The 25,575-nt window shown below is 42.1% G+C and overlaps 3 protein-coding genes across 4 annotated transcripts; all 3 read right to left on the bottom strand.

The window, feature by feature from the left end:
* Positions 1–830: 830 nt before the first annotated feature.
* On the bottom strand, positions 831–2,557 carry LOC147151959 (heterogeneous nuclear ribonucleoprotein A0-like). Its single transcript, XM_086023240.1, has one exon. The coding sequence runs from the start codon at positions 2,480–2,482 to the stop codon at positions 1,547–1,549; it is 936 nt and encodes a 311-aa protein (XP_085879366.1). The 5' UTR covers positions 2,483–2,557; the 3' UTR covers positions 831–1,546.
* A 1,645-nt stretch (positions 2,558–4,202) lies between these two features.
* LOC147151960 (heterogeneous nuclear ribonucleoprotein A0-like) lies at positions 4,203–5,898 on the bottom strand. The gene has a single exon (XM_086023241.1). It carries the CDS (start codon positions 5,813–5,815, stop codon positions 4,916–4,918), a length of 900 nt encoding a protein of 299 aa, XP_085879367.1. The 5' UTR covers positions 5,816–5,898; the 3' UTR covers positions 4,203–4,915.
* A 969-nt stretch (positions 5,899–6,867) lies between these two features.
* Positions 6,868–24,546, bottom strand: maea (macrophage erythroblast attacher, E3 ubiquitin ligase). Of its 2 annotated transcripts, none has more exons than XM_086023237.1 (9): positions 24,410–24,546; positions 15,939–16,121; positions 14,052–14,255; positions 13,858–13,980; positions 10,726–10,802; positions 10,541–10,649; positions 10,330–10,463; positions 8,873–9,068; positions 6,868–8,269 (listed from the first exon to the last, which is right to left on the bottom strand). In XM_086023237.1, the coding sequence occupies exons 1-9, from the start codon at positions 24,476–24,478 to the stop codon at positions 8,174–8,176; spliced, it is 1,191 nt and encodes a 396-aa protein (XP_085879363.1). In that variant the 5' UTR covers positions 24,479–24,546; the 3' UTR covers positions 6,868–8,173. The 2 variants fall into 2 exon arrangements, with proteins under 2 accessions (XP_085879363.1, XP_085879365.1); XM_086023239.1 differs by lacking the exon at positions 24,410–24,546 and adding an exon at positions 23,716–23,866.
* Between the last annotated feature and the right edge of the window lie 1,029 nt (positions 24,547–25,575).

Consider the following 25,575-nt stretch of genomic DNA (forward strand, 5'->3'; position numbering starts at 1 on the left):
AAGTACCAATATTTGGATTTTCTAGACAAATGAAACTATGGAGGACACGTAAAAAATACGTTTCAATGCAATTGAATAACTAAATAAACTACAATTGTATTAGCATGTGAAATAATGTAGTCTAATTGGGAAATATTAAATGCAATATTTTGTTGAACCTATTTAATCTTTAATTCAGGACAAATATTTAATTACCTTTTTAATTAGTACAATTTGTAAATAATGGTATTTAGTGAATTATTCAATTTTATTCTAATTCAAACTCAAGCATGCAGGCCCTACTTTTTGTTTTAATTGTTGAATGACATAGTATTCGTTTGATTGAATTGGAAGCAGATTGCACTTTTCTCTGATGACATTTTCAAGTTTTCATTTTGAGACTGCAGCGCAATGAAAAGTGCAATCTGTTTCCAAATCAAATATCCTGCTTTTGAGTACTGAATGGCTGTTATATACACATTAAAAAGGTTTTGAAAGATTGATGGCATTTTAATGGCACACTGAATGCTTCCATTACTTTGATGCTTCAGCCCATTGAAACGTGCAATTTCTTTAGCTACCAATTCAAACATTTTAAAATATTGAGTGGAATTTGGATTTGACCAATTTTGATATTCAATGACAGCATTTATTTTTGTTTTTTACTCTGGTTGCAGTTTTGGTTTTTTTTAAATCAAAGTCCAGGTAAATGACAAGAGAACTGCAACACTTGTCATTTAACAACTAAATCACTCTATATTGATGAGGTAGACCCCCCACCCCTAAGAGCTTGTCTAGCTCTCAACTCAAGAAAATAGCTGTCTACAACACTCAGTCGTCACGTTCAAAACTTAGTAAAATTCGCCTTGAGCGTTTTATTGAATCAACCTTTTAGTGCCAGCGTCTCCATCTCAAAATGGCGACGGGCAAAGAGGCTAATGCTGCCCCCTGGGAGGCACTTGTGAAACGGCACCCTCTAAAACTGTGTAAACATAAAATTTACAAGACAGATTTGTTTATTTTCCGAACATTAAAAACTTTAATAAAACCAAACGTATGGGTGTGCTAAACAGGATTTCAGAACAGTTTTAATCTAAACAAACATGAAATAAAAGTAAAGGGAACAAAAAGGTTTGTCTGCTTTTGGGGGGGAAGGAGGGAAAGTCAGGCGATTCCATTCCCGCGCTGCCAACAAGTCGACTTAAAACCTGAGAGAACTCAGGAACGTAACAAACAAAATCAATCATCGACGCGAGAAAAGCATGAACAAACGTGTCCATAAGCACACACAGCAAATGACTTTTTTCATCAATAATTCACAATTCTGTTGTTGTAGTAGTAGTAGCGTCCGTGAAGAGGAATACGCGGAACAGATCATGGAGGAGGTTTGGGGGGGGGGGGTTAACTCATTCATTCGGCGGGGGGGTGGACACTTCTCCCTTACTCAGAGCAAAGGAGACCCCCCCCCCCCACCCCCATTCCCTCCATGGTTGTGTGTATTCAAGTTCTCTGGAAGCCTGGACCCCCACACCCCCTTCCCGTGGCCGTATCAAAAGTGGAGGGAACTCTAATAGCCGCCTCCGTAGCTTCCCCCCCGGCCGTAGCCGCCTCTGCTGTACGGGGCCCCGCTCCGGAAGGAGGAGTAGCTGCCCCCCTTCATGGCGCCGTAGCTTGAGTGCTGCTGTCCGTAGCCCTCCCCGAAGTCCCCGTTGCTATACCCGCCACTCATGCCGCTGTCGTACTCTTCGTAGCCGCTGCCGTAGCTTCCAGCACCGTAGCTGCCGCCTCCATAGCTTCCTCCGCCGTAGCCCCCGCCGCCGTAACTGCCACCGCCGCCACCTCCGTAGCTCCCGCCGTAGCCGCTTGACCCATAGCCGCCGCCGCCGCCGCCGCCTCTTCCTCCGCCGTAACTCGACATGCCTCTACCGCGACCACGGCCGCCGCCTCCTCCACCTCTACCTCCGCCGGACATCTCCTGCTTGCTCATTGCCTTCTTCACCTCCACCTTGGTGCCGCTGATAGTGTGGAACTTGGTGAGCGCCGCCTTGGAGGCAGAGTCGTTTTCCTCGAAGAAGACAAAGCCGAAACCGCGCTTCCTGCCGGTCTGCTTGTCGGTGATGATCTCGGCCTTCTCTACCGGGCCGTACTGGGAGAAGTAGTCGCTAAGGTTTTCGGGCTCAAGGTGGTCCTTGACGCCGCCGACGAAGATCTTTTTCACGTTAGACGACGCGTCCGTGTTGCTGGCCTCCTCTCGGGCCACGGCCCACTTGAGCTCCACGTTGCGGCCGTCAACGACATGTGGCTTGGACGCCATTGCTGCGTCGGCCTCCTCCGCCGTCGTGTAGGTTATGAAGCCGAAGCAGCGGGAGCGGCCTAACGCCTGGTTCATGACCACCACGCAGTCGCTGATCGCGCCGAATTGCTCGAAATGACCGCGGAGGCCATCGTCCGTCGTCTCCACGTTCAGGCCTCCGACAAAAAGCTTTGTGAGCTTGGACGACATGACTAGACTTGAGCTGAGGAAGGTGCGACACACCGTCCCTCTCCTTCTTCAATGAGTGACGAGCAGGGCGGGCCGTTTGACTCGCTGCCTTTCATAAAACGTTGCGGGCGATGATTGGTCATTTTGAAAACTGGCACCGCCTCCGCCACAGCTACGAGCCAATCGCGTCAAGAGCTGCTTGGCGAGTTTTTTCAGTTCGTTTGGCTGATTTTACAAAGAGTTTCGATTGTTAAAATGAATTTAGGTAGGTTTGCGCCGCACAAATGTTATTGTGGATTCTTTGTCCTTCTTTATGGTAGTACTTACATTTCCCACTGATTTTTGTATTCCTATAAGTATCCACCCGTCCATTTTACATCATTACTGCCCGATTTATTAACAAGTGTTGATTCATTTATTTCATAGGTTTTACAATATCATTTCATTATAGTAAGTCTCTTCAGATCACATGAAACTAGATGGGCAGTTTTAAATTGGTTTTAATTAAATTAGTGCCCTCTACATAATTTCCTTCTTGTATGGTGCCTTATTTCCCCAGTGGAATTGTGTATTGATTGTACTCCCATGCAGTAGTTCAGTCCATGAATGGCATATGACAGGCTACACAACAAAGATTAAAGCTTGCAGTGTAGACTTGTATAAATATTACACAATACCACTTATAAAACTGTAAGGATATGCATTTAAGGCATCACATTTCCAGAGTTACTGCCCTAAAAAAGACACAGAGCAACCCCCCACCCCTCAATAAATAACTGACAAAAGGACATGTATTGGTCATAATTTATTCATATAAAAAAGTCATTAAACAAATGTGCAATGATGTCGGATCTCCTTGAGCACGATAATCTGTAATAAAAACAATGACACGGTTAAAGCTTTTAGTCAAACTGTTGTCTTTGATGTGTCCAAAGTGGTAAACTAACTTCACCTGAGGAGAAGGCACCAAGCACCAGCCGGCCCATCCCTGCACCGGCACATTTGGAGCGTCTTTCTCCTTTGCCCAAGTTACCATTGCCACCTGAAGGGTAAAAACGAAAGAGAAAGCAAGTGAGATTGTGTGCAAATTGACATTCCGTCAGAGGAAAACACCAGCACGCCACCACTTTTGTTGCCATAGTTAATTTTAAATGGTGGAACAACACTTGGATCCCCTCCTCCCAAGTCATTTGGAACCTAATTAAGTCCCCCAACCCACCCCTGATGGCGTTTTACTTAGGATTAGCTAGGATTAATGATATAATGTGCTTCCATACATGGTTGACCAACACAGAGATAAGACAGGTTGATTTTACATACCTAGTTGGCTGGATGTGGATATCCTAAAGAGATATTTCAGACTCCTATCACAACCGACCCCAGGTAATCAACAGGGTCCTGACGTAGCCTACAAACAAACTGCTACGGCTATTTTGGCTGGGAGAGCCTACTGGAATACGTGTAAGAACACCTAAATGTAGGGATAATCAACAGGAATGAGCAAAAATTATAAGATGTGTCCACATAAGAGATAGTGTATATATAATCATAAATGCGAGAGTTCATAAATCACATTTAATAACATGGTCAAACCCTACATAGCCTACATGCATTGGCTGTGGGCAGACTTGTGTATTTTTTTTATACACCCACCTGACTTTAAAACTGGGAAAAGAGGCACCGAGTAACTACAAAGCTGACCTGTGGATAAACTTGATTAATAAGTAAAGTAAAACTAAGCTATGTGGTAACCTTTTATTTAAGAATGAACATACAGAGTAAGTGTCTTCAAACAGTAATGAATGGTTTTCTCAATAACATGAAAGTACACAGCATACATTTGGATATTGCTCTACAGGCTGAATGAGGGGAGGAATTACAAATTGACGCTAACTTGCCAAGACGCCAGCTAAAATGAAAGCGTGGTCGGTTTTGGGTCACAAGGAGGGGGAAACAAAAGCAGCGCGCCCCCCGCCATCTTTGCTTGGGGCAAACGTGAGTAAGTCAAAATGGCCTCGTGACAACAGCTACCAAAAAAACAAAAAAAAAAAAGGGAAATCCAACAGATCCAAAATTTACTCACGACCGTACACTGGAAAAAAATGCATCTAAAATATAAAATAAGCATATAAAAAAACAAGCCTACATTCAACTTTTAACAATGAGTGAACGCAAAAGGGCTAATTAGTTAGATGTCTACTCCACGCGTGGGCAATGATGCATAAAACGTTTATGATCGATTTATTTTGTAAATTGTATGTTTAATGTCCTAATTTGTTTTAATCGGTTTTTAGGAAGTGGCCTTCCTACCTGTTTGGGGGCTTTGAGGTCTTCATTTTGTTTGTGGGGGGTCAACCCCCGTTACTGAGTTTTGACTTTTGACGTCCAAATCCGGTGCTGGACGTATAATCTGGAAGGTTGGTGGGCGATGTTCGGGGAGGTGTCTGGTCTGGTCTAGTAACCACCGTAGCCGCCCCTGGGGTAACCGCCACCACCGCCGCCGCGTGTGTAGGGTGCCGAGTTCCGCTGACCGCCGAAGGGTCCCTTCATAGGACCGTAGCCAGAGGAATGTTGGCCGTAGCCGCTGCCGAAGTCGCTGTAGCCGTTGCCACCACCGTAGCCGCAGCCCTGGTCGCCGTAGCCACCCCCGTAATGTCCGCCGTAGCCCCCGTAGCCTCCGCCGCTGTTGTAGCCTCCGCCGCCATTTCCATAGCTGTAGCTTCCGCCATAGTCTCTACTGCCGTAGCCATTTTGATTCCCCCCCCTCATGCCTCGGCCGGGCCTTCCTCTTGGGGACATGGCGCTCCTGTTGGCCGCCTGCATCTCCTGCTTGGTGAGGGCCTTCTTCACCTCCACTTTGTGTCCGTTGATGGTGTGAAACTTAATCACGACGGCCTTGTCGGCGGCGTCGTGGTCGGTGAAGTACACGAAGCCGAAGCCCCTCTTCTTCCCAGTGTCCTTCTCGGAGATTACCTCAGACTTCTCGATTTGGCCATACTGGGAAAAATAGTCGCTGAGGTGATCCTCTTCGATGTCGTCCTTCAGCCCGCCCACGAAGATTTTTTTCACCTTAGCAAGGGCTTCGGGTTTGTTGGCGTCCTCTCGTGACATGGCCCGCTTCACTTCGACTGTGTTGCCGTCGACGGTGTGTGGCCTAGCGCCGATGGCTGCGTCGGCCTCCTCGGGCGTCGAGTACGTGACGAAGCCGAAGCAGCGGGAGCGTTGGAGCTGCTTGTTTACCACCACCACGCAGTCGGTGAGCGAGCCGTACTGCTCAAAGTGCTTGCGGAGGCCGTCGTCGTCGGTGTCTACGTTGAGGCCGCCGACAAAGAGTTTACAAAGCTGGTCGGACATGTTTCAAATGGAGATTACTGCTCGCACGGTAGAATAGCTTACCACGGTGCGGTAAATCTCAAAATGGTGGATGTGAGAAGCAACGCACTTTCATTTATACATCAGTGCCAGTAACGTCACATGGGCACCGCCTCTTTTCCGGGTCACTCGATTTTTTTTTAAAGACAACGCTACCTTTAAAATGTTGAAAGCGACCTCGATGAATTGCCTTTATGACGAATTAAAAAGAAAATACTAAAAGATCACATTCTCAAAAGTCAATCCTATCAATGATTGCTATCTACACAATGAAACAGAAACTTATCCCTTTTTCATTTCGACATCCTACCCTGGCTGGTCTAGAAACCCTAATTTAAAACTTCAACCCTGGCTTTAAAACCATAACTTCAGGCCTGCTTCAGGCTCGTTTAATTTCGGATTTGAACCCATAGTTTCAAACACAAACACTGGCTTGAAACCCTAATTTGACACCCCATGGCTTGATTTGAAACTTTTACCCAGCCGTGAAACCTTGATTTGAGACCCTAACCCTGGCTTTAAATCATAATTTGAAACCTTAATATTGGATTCAAACTTTAACCCTTTTTCGCAACCCGAGGTTAAGGGATAACCCCCCGGGTACACACTCCACCCCTTCTTTGCAACAGTAGTTTGCCACAATTAGGTTAGGCTTAAAAAAACCCAAATTTTTAACATTGCCTAGAAATCCTAATTTAACTCCCTACAGTATTTTGGGGTGCACATGCTAGTTATGTTCAACCGGTGTTAGAATAATTTGGAAGAAAATTCTCCCCATAATCCAAAACCTTTGAAAATCCCCTGGTTTAAACAACTTGTTTACAACTGGTTGTAAAACATCCCAAATGTAGTTTGAATGTGATGTAAAACTTAATTCAATTGACTTTATTAGCATGATGCAGTTTGAGGTTTACACTAAATTACCGTCTCTATGACTTGCATTGTCATGCCTCAAACCAAAGTTTCAGGTGAACAGAGTGAAGTGATGCGCAAGCCACACCCTCAGAACGTCAGAAACACAAAGAAAGCAGTAATTCAAAAAAGACTGGTAAAATCTTTATGAGGCATATTGATGACAAACAATCATCTTCAGCTAAGTCTAAGAACAGAAACACACAAGACGACGGTCCAGAGTCATGAAACGGGCACAAAGCAGCAACTCCTGGTTTGTCACAGTCCTTCAGTCAGATGTCTTGAAATTAAAAGTCTGGTTTACTTCTATGTGGTGGAGATTTCAAAAGTGTTTTCAATTTCATGCTGAATTTTGTGCTTACAGTGTTTAACATCAATTTAAATGACGGGGGGAGGAAAGGTGTCATCTCAAATTCAGAAATTTGTTCGGCACGGTGCTTTTTCATTCAAAAACAACGCAAACTATATGGACAAAAGTATTGGAACGCCTAAAGAATTACTTAAATCAGTCAGAGGTTGGACCAGGAGTCCTTTTTGTTCAAGATATGTTGGCACACTTGTATACTTCCCAGTGCACAAAACAAAGCACCATAAGTGTGCTGCATAAGAGTGAGCCCCTCAAAATAACCACAGACGGCAAGCTCGTGTCCCCAATACAGGGTGCCCACTATGTGTCTTTACAATTTATTAGCCACTTCTCAGTTTGGAAAATAATGGTGCCCATATATGGATGTATCAAAATACCTCAACAGCTACTCCTCATTTTGTATTAACTTCCATGGATTTGTCTGTTCATTGCTTATTTTAACACAGTGGTTACATTGTAAAGAGACGTTATGGACCTCCTGTACTTTAGTCTCGTCGCGAGTGGATCAAGTTAAGCCGGAGAGTTAAAATGAATGAAATAAAACCTCACCCAAGGCCAAAAAATAAAACTGGAAGACCAGCCTCATCGTCAAAGACACTCGTCATGAGTTAGTATGCAACTGTAGAAAATAAGTGTTTTAGTGAGAATGGGAAGGAATGAAACCAGTGGAGAAAAGACTTTTTCAGTACCCCGCCCCCTTTCCCCCACACTGATGAGTCATCAGTAGCAGTGAACAACCCCTATCTACTATTTACATCTCTAATACAGTCCTGATGTCAAGGGGACCCGGGGGTGGGGGTCAGAGGCAACAATGTAGGCATCCGGCAGCAAAACACATACAGTACTTGGCTACCTGGCAGACATGTTCGTCAATGTAATCTCTGTACACCAGTTTTGAAGGAAGCATCCTGGTGGTCTGTGCGTTCAAATGACCGAATGATTAGAAGGGTGGTGCGAGGGGCATGGATGCGGTGTGTGTGTCTGTGTGTGTGTGTGTGTGTGTGTGCATGTGTGTGTTTAGGGGGGGTCTTCTGGCATTTTTCTTGTGTTACAGCGCATGATCACATGATGTAGACCTTTTCAGCCTGAGAGAAGCTGAAGACTTCTTTGGTTCTGGGGCAAACTACTTTGTCGTCTTGGCGGATGGACAGCAAGGACTGCAAGAGAAAGACAATGAAAAAAAAACATTTCGATCATGCTTATTAGTTGACATACCTTTAATGTACAACAATTTCAACATGTTTAATATAAGTACCTCTTATGTACTAGGGCGAAACAATTTTGGAAAATGCTGTAATCTTACTGTGATTTTTTTTCCTCAAAGCGGAAGTCAACCCAAACATATTTTTTTCAAGAATATGTTCCCAGCAAGCCCACTAGCTGAAACACAGCATTCTGATCAATTTTGCGTGTGTGGATTATAAATTTAGCATCAAAATGCACTCGTTTTTAGCCATTTTGTCTTCTGTCGACTGAAAATCGATTTTCAATAAATCGTTACATCCCTAATATTTACCTATTTTATTGTCAATATACCTCTGAGACATCTTTACTTACCACCGCACATTTGATGTTCTATATACCTTATCTAATATGTATCTATTCGCCACTATTAAAAAGTGTGCCTCTAATGTACCCATCATATTTAATGCACGTATCTCTAATCTACCATATTTACATATTTAATGTTCCACACACCTCTATTGTACCATTTTGACCAAGTAATTTACTGTTCACATTCCAAGTGTGAATGCACTCACGTTGTATCCATACACGTATCCGTTGGGCAGCATCATGGGGGGGTTGTTCTCATTCATGACCTCACCGGAGATCTTGCACACAAGTCTGGAGTTGGCACAGTGGGCCATGGGCAGAGGTTGCGCCAGCTTGTTTAAGGACTTGCTGCACACGGGGCAGTCGGGGTTCTTGGAGGTGCCATCCTCTTTGTAACACTGACTGTAAGTACGGTTAAGGTTCACACTTCTTTAGGTGAAACTAATTTGAGCATTTTCCCAACTTTGCGATTCAAGTCAGCAAAAACCCCATTGTCCGATGTCTCTCAAATTTATTTTTTAAATTAATTATCCTGTGGTGTGTACCAGTGATTCTTGTCTTGTGTTGGGGTTGAAAACAACCCGTTTTTCAAGTCAATTCTGGGATCAGTCTGAACCCAACACAAGACAAGGGTTATTAAACCTGTTCAATTTAAAGTGGTATATATGTGCAGGAGTGCACATCATTTTTTTTATGTGGTACTTGCATGAGTACCAGCCAGGGTTATTATAGTTTGGGATTTTTCATTTTAGTTTAGTTTTTATTTCGTTTTGACTTTTTATTTCTAATTCAGAGAGATACACATACATATATATACATATATATGTATATACACATATACATCTCGTATTTTCCGGACTATAAATCACAGTTTTTTTCATAGTTTGGCCGGGGGTGCGACTTACGTGCGAAATTATTAACATTATATTGTATCCCTTTCCTTTTCAAGGTCAGCAAAAAATACACCAAACAACCACAGGAAGGCGTTCTAAGGCTGCATATAAACCTGCATTGCATATTGACTTTACAACGGACAGAATAACCTGTAGTGTATATCATTTCACATGTTATTGGAACCCACATAAAGAAACATAAAGATAAATCCTAAAAGCTATTAAAATGCATGAATAATTTAAAGGGTTAAAAACTAATATTGTGTTAAATAAGTCATTAAAGTAGTATAATAAAAAGACAATTTGACCGTCTATCAATCCATCTATATGAAATAGTGTACTGTTGATTTACGACACTGGTTGGGGTCTTGCATCCGCCACACGTACGGAGCTGAGTGCAGGGAAGAGAACAAAGAGATAATTACGACCGAATACATAAATACTTTTGGAGACTTGGAAACATTCTACATGGTCGGGGATAAATAAAAGACTTATTTAATCGATCTACAACCGTTTTGGTGAGTTTAAAGTTATCTTACTGTAACTTTCTTGTATGCTATATGTGTGAATGTTAGCTAAATGTTACCATCGCAGCTCGGTGGAAATGATGTGTGCTAAGAGCACAATTAATTTCCTCCAAAAGTGCGATTTATACTCCAGTGCGACTTATATGTTTCTTTTTCTTCTTTATTATGCATTTTATGGCTGGTGCGACTTGTACTCCGGAGCAACGCATAGTCCGGAACATACGGTAAGCAGCGAAAGGATACGGCGTCTTGATGGCTGACAGCCCAGCCTGCAGGGTGATGGTGAACACAGAGTTGTTGCCCAGCTGGTGCAGTCGGTAGTTGTCATACCGGAACTGTTGGATCAGCATCTTCCAGCGGGCCGGATCTAACAGATCCTGAGAGTGTCACAAGATTCTCACATGAACTAGGACCAGCCAGATCATGACTCCTCTGTCCATCATGTGAGTGTTACCTTGTAAGGGGAGATGTGTGTGTCAGAGGGGAAGGCAAGCATGCCCATGACCTGCCGTACTTCATCCAACTGTCCCCCCTCGGCTTGGCTGAAATGTTTCCTCGCATGTCTGGCACGTAATCGGCAAGTGGTGTTAATGAAAGTGACTTACACTTGATAATACAAATATTACAATGTCGAAGTACCTGACTGCATCCATTCGTTTGTTCTGTCGGATGAGCTCGATGAACTCCTGGATTCTCAGACTGAACTCCAGACAACTCTGCACAGTCAAATAAAATCAGATCATGGCTGTAGGAATGTGACAGTGATGAAAAAGAGAACATGTAGTGCAGAGGTAAGATGTGAAATAAATTCGAAAAACATTGTGGCGTCTTTTTTTCTGTAATTATGTTAATCTTTTGACTTGATTTGACTTTTAGGGAATTTTGTTCTGAGTCACCTATTTTGAGGATCTGCCGAAACAGAGTCCTGACCCGATACCACACTGCAGCCATTATCCTTCCCACATTATAGCTTCCCACGACAACTACCAGAAAATACCCCCACTTGCTGTGTTTACTTCTGCTGTTTCCGGCTGTGTGGCGATGTTTCGTAGTATAAAAAGTATATATATTTTTTCTTTCGCCAATATCTGTGTACCTCTGGATTATTTTGTTGCTTTGTACCCCTTAAATATATAAAAAATAATAATAAATAAACATTTTAAAATCCCTATCTGGTTGCCCCAATTCTTACCAGCTGAAAATGATGTGATCTGGCCCAATTTCCGATCACGTGATTGTGGTCGGGACATCCCTAGTAACTTTTACTGACTTTTTATATGCTGTAGCTATTCAGACTTGCATTTGTATCCATGTATGTAAACCGACCAAGAAGAAGCCGCTAAACCAACGAAGAAGCAGCAGCTAACCCAACGTTCATGCAGGCCCGGCGGCCATGCGTCATACTCACGTTGAGCGAGTGAGCGGCGTAACTTCGTTCAAATAAATGACCAGTCGACTGTAAAACTCTTACAATAAAATGATATGCATTATAACCCGATTAAACACCTGCAGATGGAGACGTGGTGTATAAATGAAGAGGTTCCCTGTTTTTGACATGCTAGCGCCACGTCCGACCCTTGGCTTCGCACTCATGTTAAAATCAAGCACGTAAAATATGAATGAAGTATGGCAATAATGAGTTCCCTAAAAAGATAAAGTACAGCAATCCCTCGGTTAATGGGGACCAGAACCCCCCCCGCGAAAGGTGAAAACCGTGAAGTAGAGGTTGACTATTTTTTTTTCCTTTTTTTCTCTCTATCACGCCGTTGCGAAACCCCCAAAATAGTTTCCACCCTTCTAAATACTTGTTACACAACAGACTTTAAAATGCAAAATGAATAGTCAATATCAAGCTGCATGCCTCGAGAGGAATGTTCACAGCAAGGCCGGTAGAGGATGATTATGACGGAACGCTGGTTAATAACTACGTTAAAGTTTTCATTTTTATCCTAAAATCCTTATCTTATCTAAAATCCTGCAGTGCATTTTGGCCAAAGTACAATCCTGGTGTATTTACGCACTTTTACATCCTCATTTTTGTACAAAGCGAAAGCGTCTCATTACTTCTGCTCCTGGTGCTACTGCTGCTTCCTCGTCGTCGTCTTCTCTCGTCTTTTAAGACGACAACGAAGAAGCTCTGTCACCACCGGCAGTAAACATGGCAACTTTGGCTTTGCAAAATTACATCAACAAGGACCTTTGGGTAAAATGCAATGCAGGATTCTCGTTAAGGTAAGCTGTTTTAAGACAAACTTGAACAAACACTTGAACATTTTAGTTGTCGATGTTTTGTCGTTCTTATGGTTGTTGTTGGCTGAGTGCACGCTCACAACGTCTGAACACAGCTGGTGACTATATTTCTTTTCTATTTCATCAATAAATTTGGGAGAAATTAGGAAATAAGTGACTCCATCAATAAAGCCACTTTAATGAGGCAAATGGCCGCGCCCCCTACCGTTCTATCCTTGTTCGGTCGGAGTCACTGGAGGAACCGATTCCAAACTCTCCATTGGAAATCATTGTACTTTCATTGCTTATAACGTCCGAAAATGGTGATCAATTGGCACCAAAATTTATGTGGACATCCCCACTAATGACCAATTCAACATATCACAAGGATTAACCTCTCTGTGGCTGATTTATATGAGAATGAGGCAATGTGGAAGTGAGCAGAGCTACATAGATTTATGATGGAACGGGCTTAAGTTAAGTAGACTCTCATGTTGTATTGCGGCCAATGGCAAAATCTGAGTCAGGTATTGGACACTTTGGTGTTGTAGTGATAAATAGTCCTCACGGCAAACATCCTGAATGCTGGATGAGTTAGCCTGCATGCTCAACGCCACTAACTGCAGAGACCATAATAGATATTAGCTAGAGCAGGGGTGTCCAAACCCGGTCCTCGAGGGCTGCTGTCCTGCATGTTGTATATGTTTCCCTCCTCCAACACACCTGATTCAAATTATCAAGATCGTTATCAGGCTTCTTTAGAGCTTGCTGATGAGGAGAACTGGGCATCGCCTAACCGTCGCGAAGTTCCCGTCTGCATATTTAGCTGACCCACGTGGTCCCAGTCACACCGAGTCAGCCAAACGGCGTCAAGAATGGACTTGGCCGGTACAACGTCACACGCAGGTGCCACACTCCTGACACGCAGCCAAATAAAGAAAAACATAAAAAAATAAAAGTGTTGTAGGCCTTTCGGTCCCAAAGACGCAATGCCGTGCCCTATATTGTTTTTATTTCACCGATCACGACGCTGTGCGCGTGTCTGTTTTTTTGGGGGGGGATATATCTTTTTTTTTTTTTAATTTGGCGGCGTTTCTGCTCATGCGGCGTCCGCGTGTAACTTGTACATTAAGTTCTTGACACTGACTGGCTGTTGCTGGCGAGAGACCGACTGGGACCTCGTGGGTCAGCTAAATATGCAGATGGGAACTTGGTGTGGATTAGATGCCCAGCTCTGCTGATGAGCTAATCATTGGATACGAATACATACGGAACACAGAGCGAAGCAAGAGAGTGAAACTATAGACAGACATGCCGACGGCCGCCTATCTGAAAAGTACGTTTTTTTACACCATCATCATCAGCCCCCATAGCATTTCACAATTTCTTGTGCAACTTGGGTATGAGGCTATGATGACAGTTTTGAGTGACTGAGTTTTAGTAGTTGAATAAATATATACGTTTTGAAATCAGTTAATTATCAATTTCTCAATCAAAATGTGATTATTTTTTTCCCCACAATCGTCCAGCCCTCCTGACTACCTTCATCTTGCGAAGGCGGGACTTGTTGTCATGACACCAGGCTAAGCAGGTGGCCGTCTCCTGCCTCTCTAAGGACTCCTCCACCTCCTTCGCGGTGAGGAACATCTCGATGTTGACCAGATCCTGAAAAATTAAAGACTTGATTATGCACGGCCCAAGACCGGCAAGCAGCGCTTCGAAACAAAACGGCTGACCTCGATGCCGCTCTGTCTTGCCAGCTTGACGGCCGTGTTGTAGTACCCGCAACGCAACAGGTGCTCCACCATCATGCGGTCCATGCGCTTCTTCTTCCACAGATTGACCGAGGCCAGCTGGTCGCTGCTGTGCTCCTTCAGATGCTCGATGCGCCGCTTGCACAGCTTGGCGCTCTCGTCCTCCGCCTGGATGGACTCGGCAGCCTGAAAAGGAAAACGTTAGCTTGAGATGGTGTATCCGGAGGTGGGAAATAACTACTTTTTAGGTATGCGGTACAGTGGTATATCGACTTATGAGCGGCCCGACTTAGATCTTTGAGATATGAGTCATCGTTGGCTTGTCATAATTTTCAAGCAGTGATTTCAGTTAAGTTACGAGTGTGCTTCAGTTCCTTCACTGCTCCAGTGAAGACAAAAAAAAAAAAATGGAGCAATTAAGGTGCACCCTCCAAGGTGGAACCTGGATTCAGTTTACAAACAAATGTTTCCTCACAAATATAGCTTCGGTTCAAAAACTATGCTTCCTGACAACCATGCTGAACGTTCAGTTGTGTTTACTCATAGCGTCAACGTATTTTCTCCATGTCTCATGTATTTTAAGTATCTTTGGGTTTTGGGGGGGCTACACATTAGCCCTCATTTTGGCTCCCAAGAAAGTGAAAAGTCCAAGTAATTGTGCTATTAAGAAGCTTAAGTTTTTGGACCGTAACCTCTGCTAAAGAAAGACCGCAATATGCAAACCACTCATCAGCACAAAGAATCAGTGGATCAGATGAAGAGGGCGACGACGTACAGAGATGAGCCACAAAGGTTTTGGAACAAAGTTTCATGGACTGATTAACCAAAGCCAAAGTATGGAGAAAGAAAGGATCTGCTTATGATCCAAAACACACAAGCTCATCGGTGTAGCACAGTGGAGTTAATGTCATGGTTTGGGCTTGCATGTCTGCTTCTGCAACTCGCTCACTCATCTCTATTAATAATGGATGGATGGTGTGCAGCTTCTTGTGCTACATGACCATCACTGGCTCTGCATGTTGAATTTCTGTAAATTCTGTAGGCAGAACTTCAGCCTCAATCCTCAATCAGCCAAGCCCAAATAATGAATGACTGGCAGTAGTAGTGGTTGATGTGATGAAAGAAAGTGCAAAAATAATTTTATTTTTGTCAGAAAATACTATCTCCAGTATGTCTCTCTAATGAAGCAACAAACAGTTAATGTCGGTGTAGCCCGATCTAAATAGCTGTGCTCGCATGGTGTCTCTCGATGGAAGTTCCACATCCGCATCCCCAATCATCCAATTACAAATCTAATAGCGTTCGGGTTTATGCATGATGTGGTGAAAGAAGTCTGAAGATCATTTCATTTTCTTAAAAAAAAAAAAAAAAAAAACTATTTTACAGTGTGTTTGATATCTATTGAATTGGAGCATCTCTTTAGTTAAGACAACAAACGTTTAACGTCGGCATTATCATGTCAAAACATCCGTCCAAGCATGAAGTTCCACTTACGTACATTCACCCAATCACAGACTGGGCAAGAGCAACCACATTGTTGCGAATGTATGTGAAAGTGGGTCCAATGTAGGACTAGGCAATTAGTTGAAATTTAATCGTGATGTATATTTTGCCTTCTCTTGATCTTAAAAACATAATGGAAGAAAAACAGTTAATGTGCCGATCAGCGTTTACCAGTTTCAGATGGTGTGAAAGTACCCTGAATGCACCATGATGCTTGCGTAACAAGCATGTAGCGCATGTGATTTAGGGGTCACTGAGCATGCTTTAACCCGCATATCAGTACTTCTATTTAAGTATAATGTGTGAGCACTTTTGCCACATCTGGGCCCACCTAATGTTGTGTCCAAATATGCGTGTGCGTGTTACCTTTCGTTTTAGTGCGCTGAGCTTCTCCACGACACCGTCCAGCAGGGAAACCACTGAGTCCACCACCGGGAAGCTGCTGAGCGTCTTCTCCAGCTCGGCCACCACCATGGTCACGTGACTCGTCTCCCTGTCTATGTTCTTCTGGGCCGCACGGAAGCGCTTGTTCAGTGTCTCGTAGGGCACCTGAAGGATGACAAACGGGAGCTGTTTGAGCATCTAGATGCTGAAAACTTGCAACGGCAAAGAAGACAATAATTGTGTCAAGTAGGGATGGGTCCTCAAATGAAATCCAAAATCCATTTGTTTTTCTTGTAAAAATTCAATTTTCAATTTGAATAAAAAGAATCCTCCCTTCAATTATCGTAAAAGAAAATTACAGTCATACCATTCAAATCAAGTTTTGTTTTGGCCCCTTCTGGGATTTGCTTTAGTTCTCCTGATAACAAGCATGCACTGAAACAGTACTTTTTTTCTCCAGCATTAACTTGCACCAACTTTCGCAGAAATAACAGGGATTTTTTTTCCTTTTTTTTAGAGCTAATGTGGAAACGAGTACTTCCTCCAAGGCGGGTTGGTGGGATGGAGGAGATGCTGTCCTTCGATTGATTGCTCATTCATTATTTATTATTTCCAACATGCTGTACACTAACAAAATCAAATAGAATAAAAATATATATAAATATAATCCCATACTGCCGGTCCAAAAAGCAGTAGAAAGAAGTAAGATTTCAAAACATGTATGTAAACACAATCCAATCCTTCATAATTTTTAAAGTTTACAGCTACCAAATCGCTAAATTTTCAACAATGACTGTACTACTATGCACACTAATTGCTGTTTGCCTGACGCATGAACTTGAATTAATCACTAAATTCGATTGTAGTATAGAAGTAGCCGATCAGGAGAAAACAAAATGGATATTGATGATTTGGAACCTCCAAAGTGGAATGCTGCAAAGACCACAATATGAGGACAAACCTGCCTTAACCTGCTCGCTGAGAAAACGGACAATTTGTAATCTTTTCAATCCTTGTCCATTAGCTAACTCTGGAACAAATTTAGTTGTATGTGTATCAACAATAATGCTTTTAGCACCTAATATGAGCATTTACAATGCACTCGAGGAGTAGAAACTGCACATTACACTATATAACGATGTACACAAAAACAGTTAACCGTTTTTTTTTTTTTTTTTATTGTTTTAAAACTAAATCAATAATTATCAATATTGACTGATAAGAAATACAGTGTGACAATTTTTCAGACGGAGTTTATTTAATCTTTATATTAATGCTGTCAAATTTATCGCGTTATCGGGAGGTAATTCATTTTTTTTTTATTGATCGGATCAAATTATTTGACGCATGCGAAGAATGACCGCCCATGCATAATCCCACTCAGAAGTCCAGCGAGCAGCAGAGCGGACGCGTGTCGCCCGCGGGAGTATAAAGAAGCATTTCGAAAGAAGAAGGCAGCTTTAAATCTCAGAAATGTGAATAAATTGGTTTGCCTCAGCAACTGAGGATGAGTAGAGAAGAGGGCTGTCTTGTTTTGTGTTGAGAATGTCAATTAATCTAACACACGACGTGCTGAACTGAACAGAACACTCACCTGTCATATGAGCCAATCACATTCGTGTGCACTTCAGTGACCACTCGGAAAACTAACTAAGAATATTACAAGGGCCACATAAATGTGTACATTACACACGTACACACACTTTGTTTGCACACATTTTAAATGTTTCTGTCACTGTTCTGAGGCCCTTTTGCATTTTTGTAGTGAATAAAAATACTACAGAAAGAATGTTAATTGTAATTTCAAAATGTTCATTTCCATCTCATTTGTTTGTTGTTATAATAAAAAGATACATTACATACGAACAGTATGTTGAATGTGTATATCCGTTAGGAGTGTAACAGTACACGTGGGTGTATTAATACGTTTTGGTTTGGCGCGTTCAGTTCGGTCCACTTGCGTTCGGTTCGGTCCACTTATTAGCGTGATCTTACGCACGGGCGCTCTTGACTGTTGCACACGGGAGAGGAGGGCGGCAGCACTAAAGTGGAGCCAGGACGCCAGAAGCCGTGATAAATCATAAATGCGTGGATACATGTCATTATAATGGCATACGCAAACAAGGCAGAGCTGGAAGGTCCCCCGTACACTGCGGTCTCCTGTTTGGGAACATTCTAACTTTCCTGTTAAAATCGCCGATGGGGAAAGATACGTGCATAAGTCCCAAAGTTGCGTGCCGACATTGCTACATGAGATTGGTGGCTATGTTGCATAATAACATAATAACGAATATCCGACTTTGAATGTTTCTTAGACGAGGAAGCAAGCAGTATTTTTAGCCAAACACAAAGTACAACAGCTCTGTTCTTCGTTCTCCGCTGCTTCTCTCGCTAGCCGTACGATGCATTCATGAAGCGTTTAAATTATTCATGCATTTTAATAGTTTTTAAGATGTATCTTATGTTTCTTTATGTTGGTTACAATAACATGTGAAATGATGTAGAAGTAATTGTCATGGCTTGTATTTATGTTTTGCGAGGCAAAACATAAGTCCCAAGTCAGCACTAACAATCCATGACACTAACGTGTTCTTCGGAGTATAAGTCGCACCCCCAGGCCAACCTATGAATAAAAGTGTGACTTATAGTCCGCAAAATACGGTACTTGCAATTAGCAACAAAACTGTATGATACGCAGACAAACATTTTCATTCCGCAAAGAATGAAGCCAACACAACAACTCAAAATAGACTAATTTTTTCCTAAGTCTGAGAAAAGTCAACATTAAAATACAGTAGTTTACTCTAGTTAATTACAGTACTGTACTGCATTGGTGTTACGGTATTTTTTTCAACAGTATTTGGACCATGTTTGTTATTCTGTACTGTATTTTGTTCATATACCTGTACTTGATAGTGCAGTTTTTGTTTAATAAATGGTTGATTATTATTATATTGCTTGTGTTGTTAACTTGTTACACATGTATTTTGTTCAAATACTTGCACGTTTATACAGGACATGTACAGTAGTTGTTTCCCACATAAGGAAATTCCGTTATAAGGAAAAGATTGGACAATGCAAATATGATTCCTTACTAGAGAATACTTACTGTATACTTTTCAGTCATATCGGCCAGCCCTAGCCCAAATGATATTTCTATACAAACAGATAACACGTAATTGTACATAAGTCTTAGTCCACCGCTACCTGTTATATTTTAGCAATAGCATTGTGACTTTATGTAAGTAGAATATCCCTCAGTATATAGGACACACTTCTGCCAGGGTTAAATTGTTAATAAAAGTGGAAGGTGGTGGGGGAGATGGCACTGAGGTCATTTGCTGGGAACCCGCGGTGGTAGCAGTCGCCCTTCGCGTGGTCGGTAATCCTGCCGGGCTGGCCCAACGGGTTGTCTCGGCCGGCGCCTAGCCATAGAACTGGTGCGGCTCCAGATCCAAAGTTAGAATCTGCTAATTAAATCTAATGCCAACATTGAGCGAACAAGTTAAACTGGAATTAAAACAGTGAGTCAACACAGAAATGCACATATCCGGCTAATATTTAGCATATAACATACACAGCTACAGCATACACATACATTAGGGCCGAACGATTTGAGGAAAAATTTGTATTGCGATTTTTCTGACAGATATTACGATTTCGATTCGATTAGGGATTTTCTTCAAATTAAGCTTCAGAGCATTTCCAATATACATTTCCAAATATGACAGAAAATGACATCATACCATCAAATACATTAAAACTATTACTTCAATAATGCAAGTACACTAAAAAGGTTTTGTGAGGTAGGCCGTCCTTTTTCAAGGTTTTTAAAAGGGTTCAAGTAATGCAAGACCTACGGTACTACTTGCCATCATGTATAAATACGCAATTGTGTCATAGTATACATAGTAAATACACTTTTTTTTTTAACCCATTTTTTTTTATTTTGTACTAATGTACATGTTTTTTGTACATAAATTATTTGTAAATATTTTCCCCATACATTTGCTAGACACTTTACTGCTTCAAACAGAGACTGAGGGTTTAGCAATATGGCCTGAAATTCATATTATGGTATTGATTGAATATTTGGGTCCTAACAGTAATGGTGAGTGTAAAAGTATAAAAATCCTAATGGGAATATTTCTGATTGGGTTATTTATATGCGAAAAGGTAAATATTTCCAGTAGAAAAGGGTCAGAAAGTATCATCTATTCTTCTCTCTGGTTCTTTTCATTCAACATTTGCATTTCCATGTAAACATGCTGCTCTAAACAAAAAAAGGCCATGTACAAAACTGAATTAAATAAAAATAATTTCGAGACCTATTACTGTGTAGATCTAAAAACTCAGTTCTCTCTGGTAGTGTTGCATGGTAACGTACCGCGATTTTTCAGCGTCAAAAGCGGCTCGATACCATTTTTTTTAACACTGGTATTAAAAAATTTTAAAAAAGAAAAAAGAAAAAAAAAACACACGTAGCTCACCAACTCTGTCTTAAAGACAAGTACACATACGTGCGAAGCCGCCTGTCTACTGACGTGTAAAACACCTTCTGCGTGTGAGCTGTGAGGAAGCATTGAAGTGCTGGCTACATCTCCGCTCCTCATTGAAAATCATGACACGAAGTGAAACTTTTTTGCTTACATGGCAAGCCGACCAACATGACAAAAAGACCGTCTTATAAGCCTTGTTTTAAAACGTCTGTGGCTCGAGGTGGGAACACGTTCAATTAGCCGAGCATCCAGTTATACCACCAACTTAAACAGCAGCAGATTGTGATGCATTTCTAACACTTCCCTCAAAAATAAGTAGAGTGTGAATTATTTTGTTCACAATTTCACAAGGCATTCAACTAGCTGGGAGTGGTTTAAGAATAGTAGACACGCACACATGCACATACACACACTCAAAGCAATAGTACGTTGAGTAATTATCAATTAAATGAACATATTTGCTTGACTTTAATGGTGCAAATGTATTGTCAATATCAACAATGGAGAAAAATTCATAAACAGTAGAAAAGTTCATGAAACAAATGTTTGACCATCCCCCAAAAAAAGAAAGAAGAGAGGAAAGAAAAAAAAAAAAAAAAAAAAAAAAAAGAGTCGTCGGAATCGAGAATCGTTAGGAACCGGAATCGAATCGAGAAACCGGAATCGCCCAAATTCAAATGATGAGCAGGTACACTGTAGCACCAAATAAGAATTTACAATGCACTGGTGGAGTAGAAACTGCACGTTACGCTACATAATGTACAAAAAAAAGTTACATTTTTTTAATAAATGGGTTTAAAACAATATAAATAATTATCAATAATTATTAATTATCATATGAAATACTTACCGTTAGATAGTGAGTTTTTCAGACATATCGCCCAGCCCTACTAAGCACATTATGTTTAAAACTGAGTTTATTTAATCACTTTATTCACCAGTTTATTTCACTCTTTCATAGTTACATTGACCTCTTATTAAAGGTGAAGTATTGTGTTAAAATAAAATAACCTAAATTCATTTTTCTCCAGGTCATTATTTTCAATAGTTGAAAGAAGAAAAAAAATCCACATGTATCGATATCGACCAATATGAAACACTTATATTGTGATATGATTGTCATATCGTCCAGCCCAACTTAGTCCGACTATTTTTTTAAGGTTTGTCTATCGTTTATCACCTACAAAATGTCATAGGCGGATTGGTCCGTCACATAGGCGGCATGCCCAGCTCTGCATAACATAGAATAAAAACTATCCCTGGAGGCTAGCGACACAGGGATCAAGTGACTGACGCCCACCCACAAAGGTTTGCAATTGAATTTTGATGCCTCAGGATGGTGGCAACACACTCTTTTCTATTAGAAAAGACTCCACTAAATGAACCTTCTTGCCTCATGTCAACATGGTTGTTTGGCACCAAGATGCCACCACATAGAGCACCAAATATTTTTTTTTATATAAGACATGGCTTTAGACTGAGCACAAAAACAGCGAATAGTGGAGTTTCTCAGCAAATAACAGAGGATAGGCGCCCTCTCCCCCGCAAAATCGGTGAATAAGCGATAAATCACAAAATCCAAGCCACGAACGATTATGCAGGGGTTTCACTGTCCTACTTTATTTGCAGCAAATGATTCATTTTTGGACCAAATAGTGAAATTGAATTATTTTCCATGGCACACATGGTTATCGCTCACACAGGTTAGGAGTCAGTGAGCTGGATTATTAGCCAACAGGACATTTGTATTCATGCAGAACACATTTACGGTGAAGGCTTGCATATTCACTGACATTCACAAATTTGCTGATTTTCGGGGCGAATCAAGCCTCAGTTATTCACTGAAAAACTCATCCGTTCACTTTTTTATGCTCAGGCAAAGGTCACGCTGGCCGTGGGCAACAAATATATTTTTTTATTATTGTTTATTCTAATGATTATCCCATCGATTACCTGAGCAATGGGGTAAGAATTGTATTTTCAAATTGCAATTCCATTATAAAACAATACCAATGCAAAATATGCATTTGAGGTATAGGTACTATCTTAGTTCACTTGGGGGTTGCTATCCTCATTCTCTACACATGATTCTCTGTGACTTTGAATGGGTGTGTCCGTCACTCATCAGTGTAACCTAGGAGCCTGCAAACGAGAGTGAAAATTGGCTATTGTGGGCTCGGGGTTAGAGGCGGTCTGTTAATTGGCTCACCATTTATCCTGTGCATTGAATCACTGGGTGTCAGTTATGGCCCTGCAGGTTGTGCATGAATGCGTTTGTCACATGTTTATTTTGTGACCATTTTTCAATAAAGCAACTGACAGTACACTGGAGGCTGTGTGCATCCTTAACCACCTTTGGGGGGCATTACAGTACATTTTAACTAGCTGTGATAGGCCATATTAAATTAGCTAATGATCATGGATAATCATAGACATATTGTTGTGCAAGGCAGTTCTGCTTTGCAGTATACACTTTATCTTCTTTTTTAGCTTTAAAATCCCAAACTTTGGCCAGTCTGTCTTTTATGCGTGCTTTCCACCTGGCTCGGCACCATCGTGCCAAATACCTGAGTTTGCTATAACATCAATTGTGTGGAAAACTGATCATTCATTACGAAGCTTTGAGGCAGATATTTTGCTTCAAGTTTTTGTGAACATCTTATTTGACTAATTGTTGCATCCCTACAAGGAACCATGTTGACCTGAGAGGAGGGACTTCATTTAGTCAAGCCATCCCTTGTCCAATAGGAAAAAAATGCTTGAGGCATCAACAGGCAATTACAAACGTTTAGGTTGGGCGACAATTACTCACTGAGTTTCACGTCAGGGTTTGGTCCCTATCCTCTTCCTCATGCATCGAGTGCCATTCTTTAATCCGGTAAATAGCAGCTAGGAGCACTGTAACAGCATTAGACTTCATTTAAATGTCTTCAAACATGAATCAGCATGTTAACAGACAAACTGTAACAATGCCACAAATAAAAACCACTGTATTCCAGATTGAGTTTGCTGGGCTATTTGTAACAATGCAGATTAGCAGCTGTGACGACATTTTTTTCCTGCAACATGCCTGCGGACGTGGACCCTATGCCCCCCATTTACTGCCACTTCGACAGTTAAAATGGATCCCATCATCGCCAACCCCTTCTGACTGCAGCATCGAAGCAAAGACACCGCACACACACCCCTCCTTCGACATAACACATAAAAGGCTGATTTAACATGTGATGCATGAGATTTATACATGTATTGCTACTCACGACGACAGATGCAGACGTGTGTGCTGAGGGCGAGGATGGGAGGAGGAAGATGATGATGGGGGAGGTAATCCGGGTTTGGTGTCGCAGCGAGAGAGAAGTGCGGCTGCTTTCATTTCATTTCGCTGGCCATTTTGTGGGGAACATTCGCGGAGGACGGGGCTGCTACTAACCCCCCTAAATCGGAGCTCTATTGCCCCACTAGCCCCCCTCCCCCGCCTCTAACCCAACCAACACTGGTGATTTCAACAGATCCGCTTTTCAGCCGGCTCGATTTTGTATGACCCGAATGAGCTTGCTTTTTGAGCCCTCATAGATGGTTCGACTGCGTTGTTGTTCGACTTCCAGCTGACTGTCAAAACGTTTCAACGTGACGCCATTTTACGACAAGAAACACATTCCACCCCTGTCGTCCATGTTGAATAAAGGGGGGACGCCATGTTACACCGACATGACATTTTAAAGGCTTTATTGTACAAGTTACTGAACTGAAAGTACCTAGAAGCCTGTCATGCTAAATCCCCAGAGCTGTAATGTGGTGAAAGACGGGCGTTTGATAGCTGGGCTAAGCTATCTCGGCTAACATTGAAATCCGATCAACATGGGTGTCAAATTCGCCAGGAATCAGCGTCTCTCTCCGCCCTCTCGAGCCACGTGGCGATAAGCGCCGAGTTGTCACTCGGTGTCGACTGTTTACCTTGAGCGTGGGGTATTCTTGTACTTTTAGTGCCATGGAGAGTTGAGACGCTGTCTCCTGCACCGCCATCTTGGTTTTCCAAGTGGGGCTTTCAACTGAGGGCTTGTTTGTGTTGTTTTTTTTTTTTTTTTTTTTCGTTTTTTTCTAAAGCGTCAGCATGCCCTCACGCGCTCGCTCCTGCCATCTGGTGGAATGGTGGCACCATTTCTTCTTCTTCTTTTGGAATTTTATGGCGGTTGGCAAGTAACTGCCAGGTGCATTACCCCCATCTACTGGTAGATAGTGTGAACCAGGTATGCCCTAATACTCCAGGAGAGTGAAAATATAAATATACAGTATAACCAATAACAACAGTAACAATAATAACAACCAGCACACCTAGCAACAACACCTATTATAATATCTTGCAGGGGGTCCAAAGCAATACAACTATCAACCCTATCATTTGTAACCTGTACAATATGTGTTGGCGGCACGGTGGTCGACTGGTTAGCATGTCCGCCTCACAGTTCAGAGGTCGTGGGTTTGATCCCGGCCCCGGCCTCCCTATGTGGAGTTTGCATGTTCTCCCCGTGCCTGCGTGGGTTTTCTCCGGGTCCTCCGGATTCTTCCCACATTCCAAAAAAAAACATGCATGGTAAGTTGATTGGATTCTCTAAATTGCCCCTAGGTGTGATTGTGAGTGCGGATGTTTGTCTCTGTGTGCCCTGCGATTGTCTGGCAACCAATTCAGGGTGTCCCCCGCCTACTGCCCGAAGACAGCTGGGATAGGCTCCAGCACGCCCCGCGACCCTTGTGAGGATAAGCGGTATCGATAATGGATAGATGGACAATATTTGTTGAATTATTGAATTTCCAGTAACGGATCTGGTCTGCATTCTGAGTGACTAACCTGTAAACTAAACTGTTTACTACTGAACTAGAATCTGATCATAAAAGTGTACGTAATGGCCTGTACTCCTCTACCCATTGCACTGCCAATAATACTGCTACCCTCTCCCCCGTTAAAACTGAAACCTCATTTTCTCCCAACAAGGTTCCAACACTTTTTTAAAGGGGTGATCATGGGTTTGTCCCTTCAAGATTGTCCAGTAACCGAGTGACAACTGTTCCCTACGAATATCCAATGGCATACATCCCAATTCTACCTCTAGTGCAATATAATG

Source organism: Filicampus tigris, chromosome 2, assembly GCF_054856515.1.
Source record: "Filicampus tigris isolate MCC_2025a chromosome 2, RoL_Ftig_1.0, whole genome shotgun sequence".
NCBI lineage: Eukaryota > Metazoa > Chordata > Actinopteri > Syngnathiformes > Syngnathidae > Filicampus > Filicampus tigris.

What these genes read in the sequence shown, in the direction of transcription:
- LOC147151959 (XM_086023240.1), bottom strand. Translation starts at nt 2,482, where the DNA reads ATGTCGTCCAAGCTCACAAAGCTTTTTGTCGGAGGCCTGAACGTGGAG.
- LOC147151960 (XM_086023241.1), bottom strand. Translation starts at nt 5,815, where the DNA reads ATGTCCGACCAGCTTTGTAAACTCTTTGTCGGCGGCCTCAACGTAGAC.
- maea (XM_086023237.1), bottom strand. Translation starts at nt 24,478, where the DNA reads ATGGCGGTGCAGGAGACAGCGTCTCAACTCTCCATGGCACTAAAAGTA. An exon ending in CTGTCAGCCATCAAGACGCC is followed by an intron (nt 9,069 to 10,329) that starts GTATCCTTTCGC and finishes CCGTACTTACAG; the next exon opens with TCAGTGTTACAAAGAGGATG. An exon ending in GATACGTGTATGGATACAAC is followed by an intron (nt 8,270 to 8,872) that starts GTGAGTGCATTC and finishes TTTCTCTTGCAG; the next exon opens with TCCTTGCTGTCCATCCGCCA.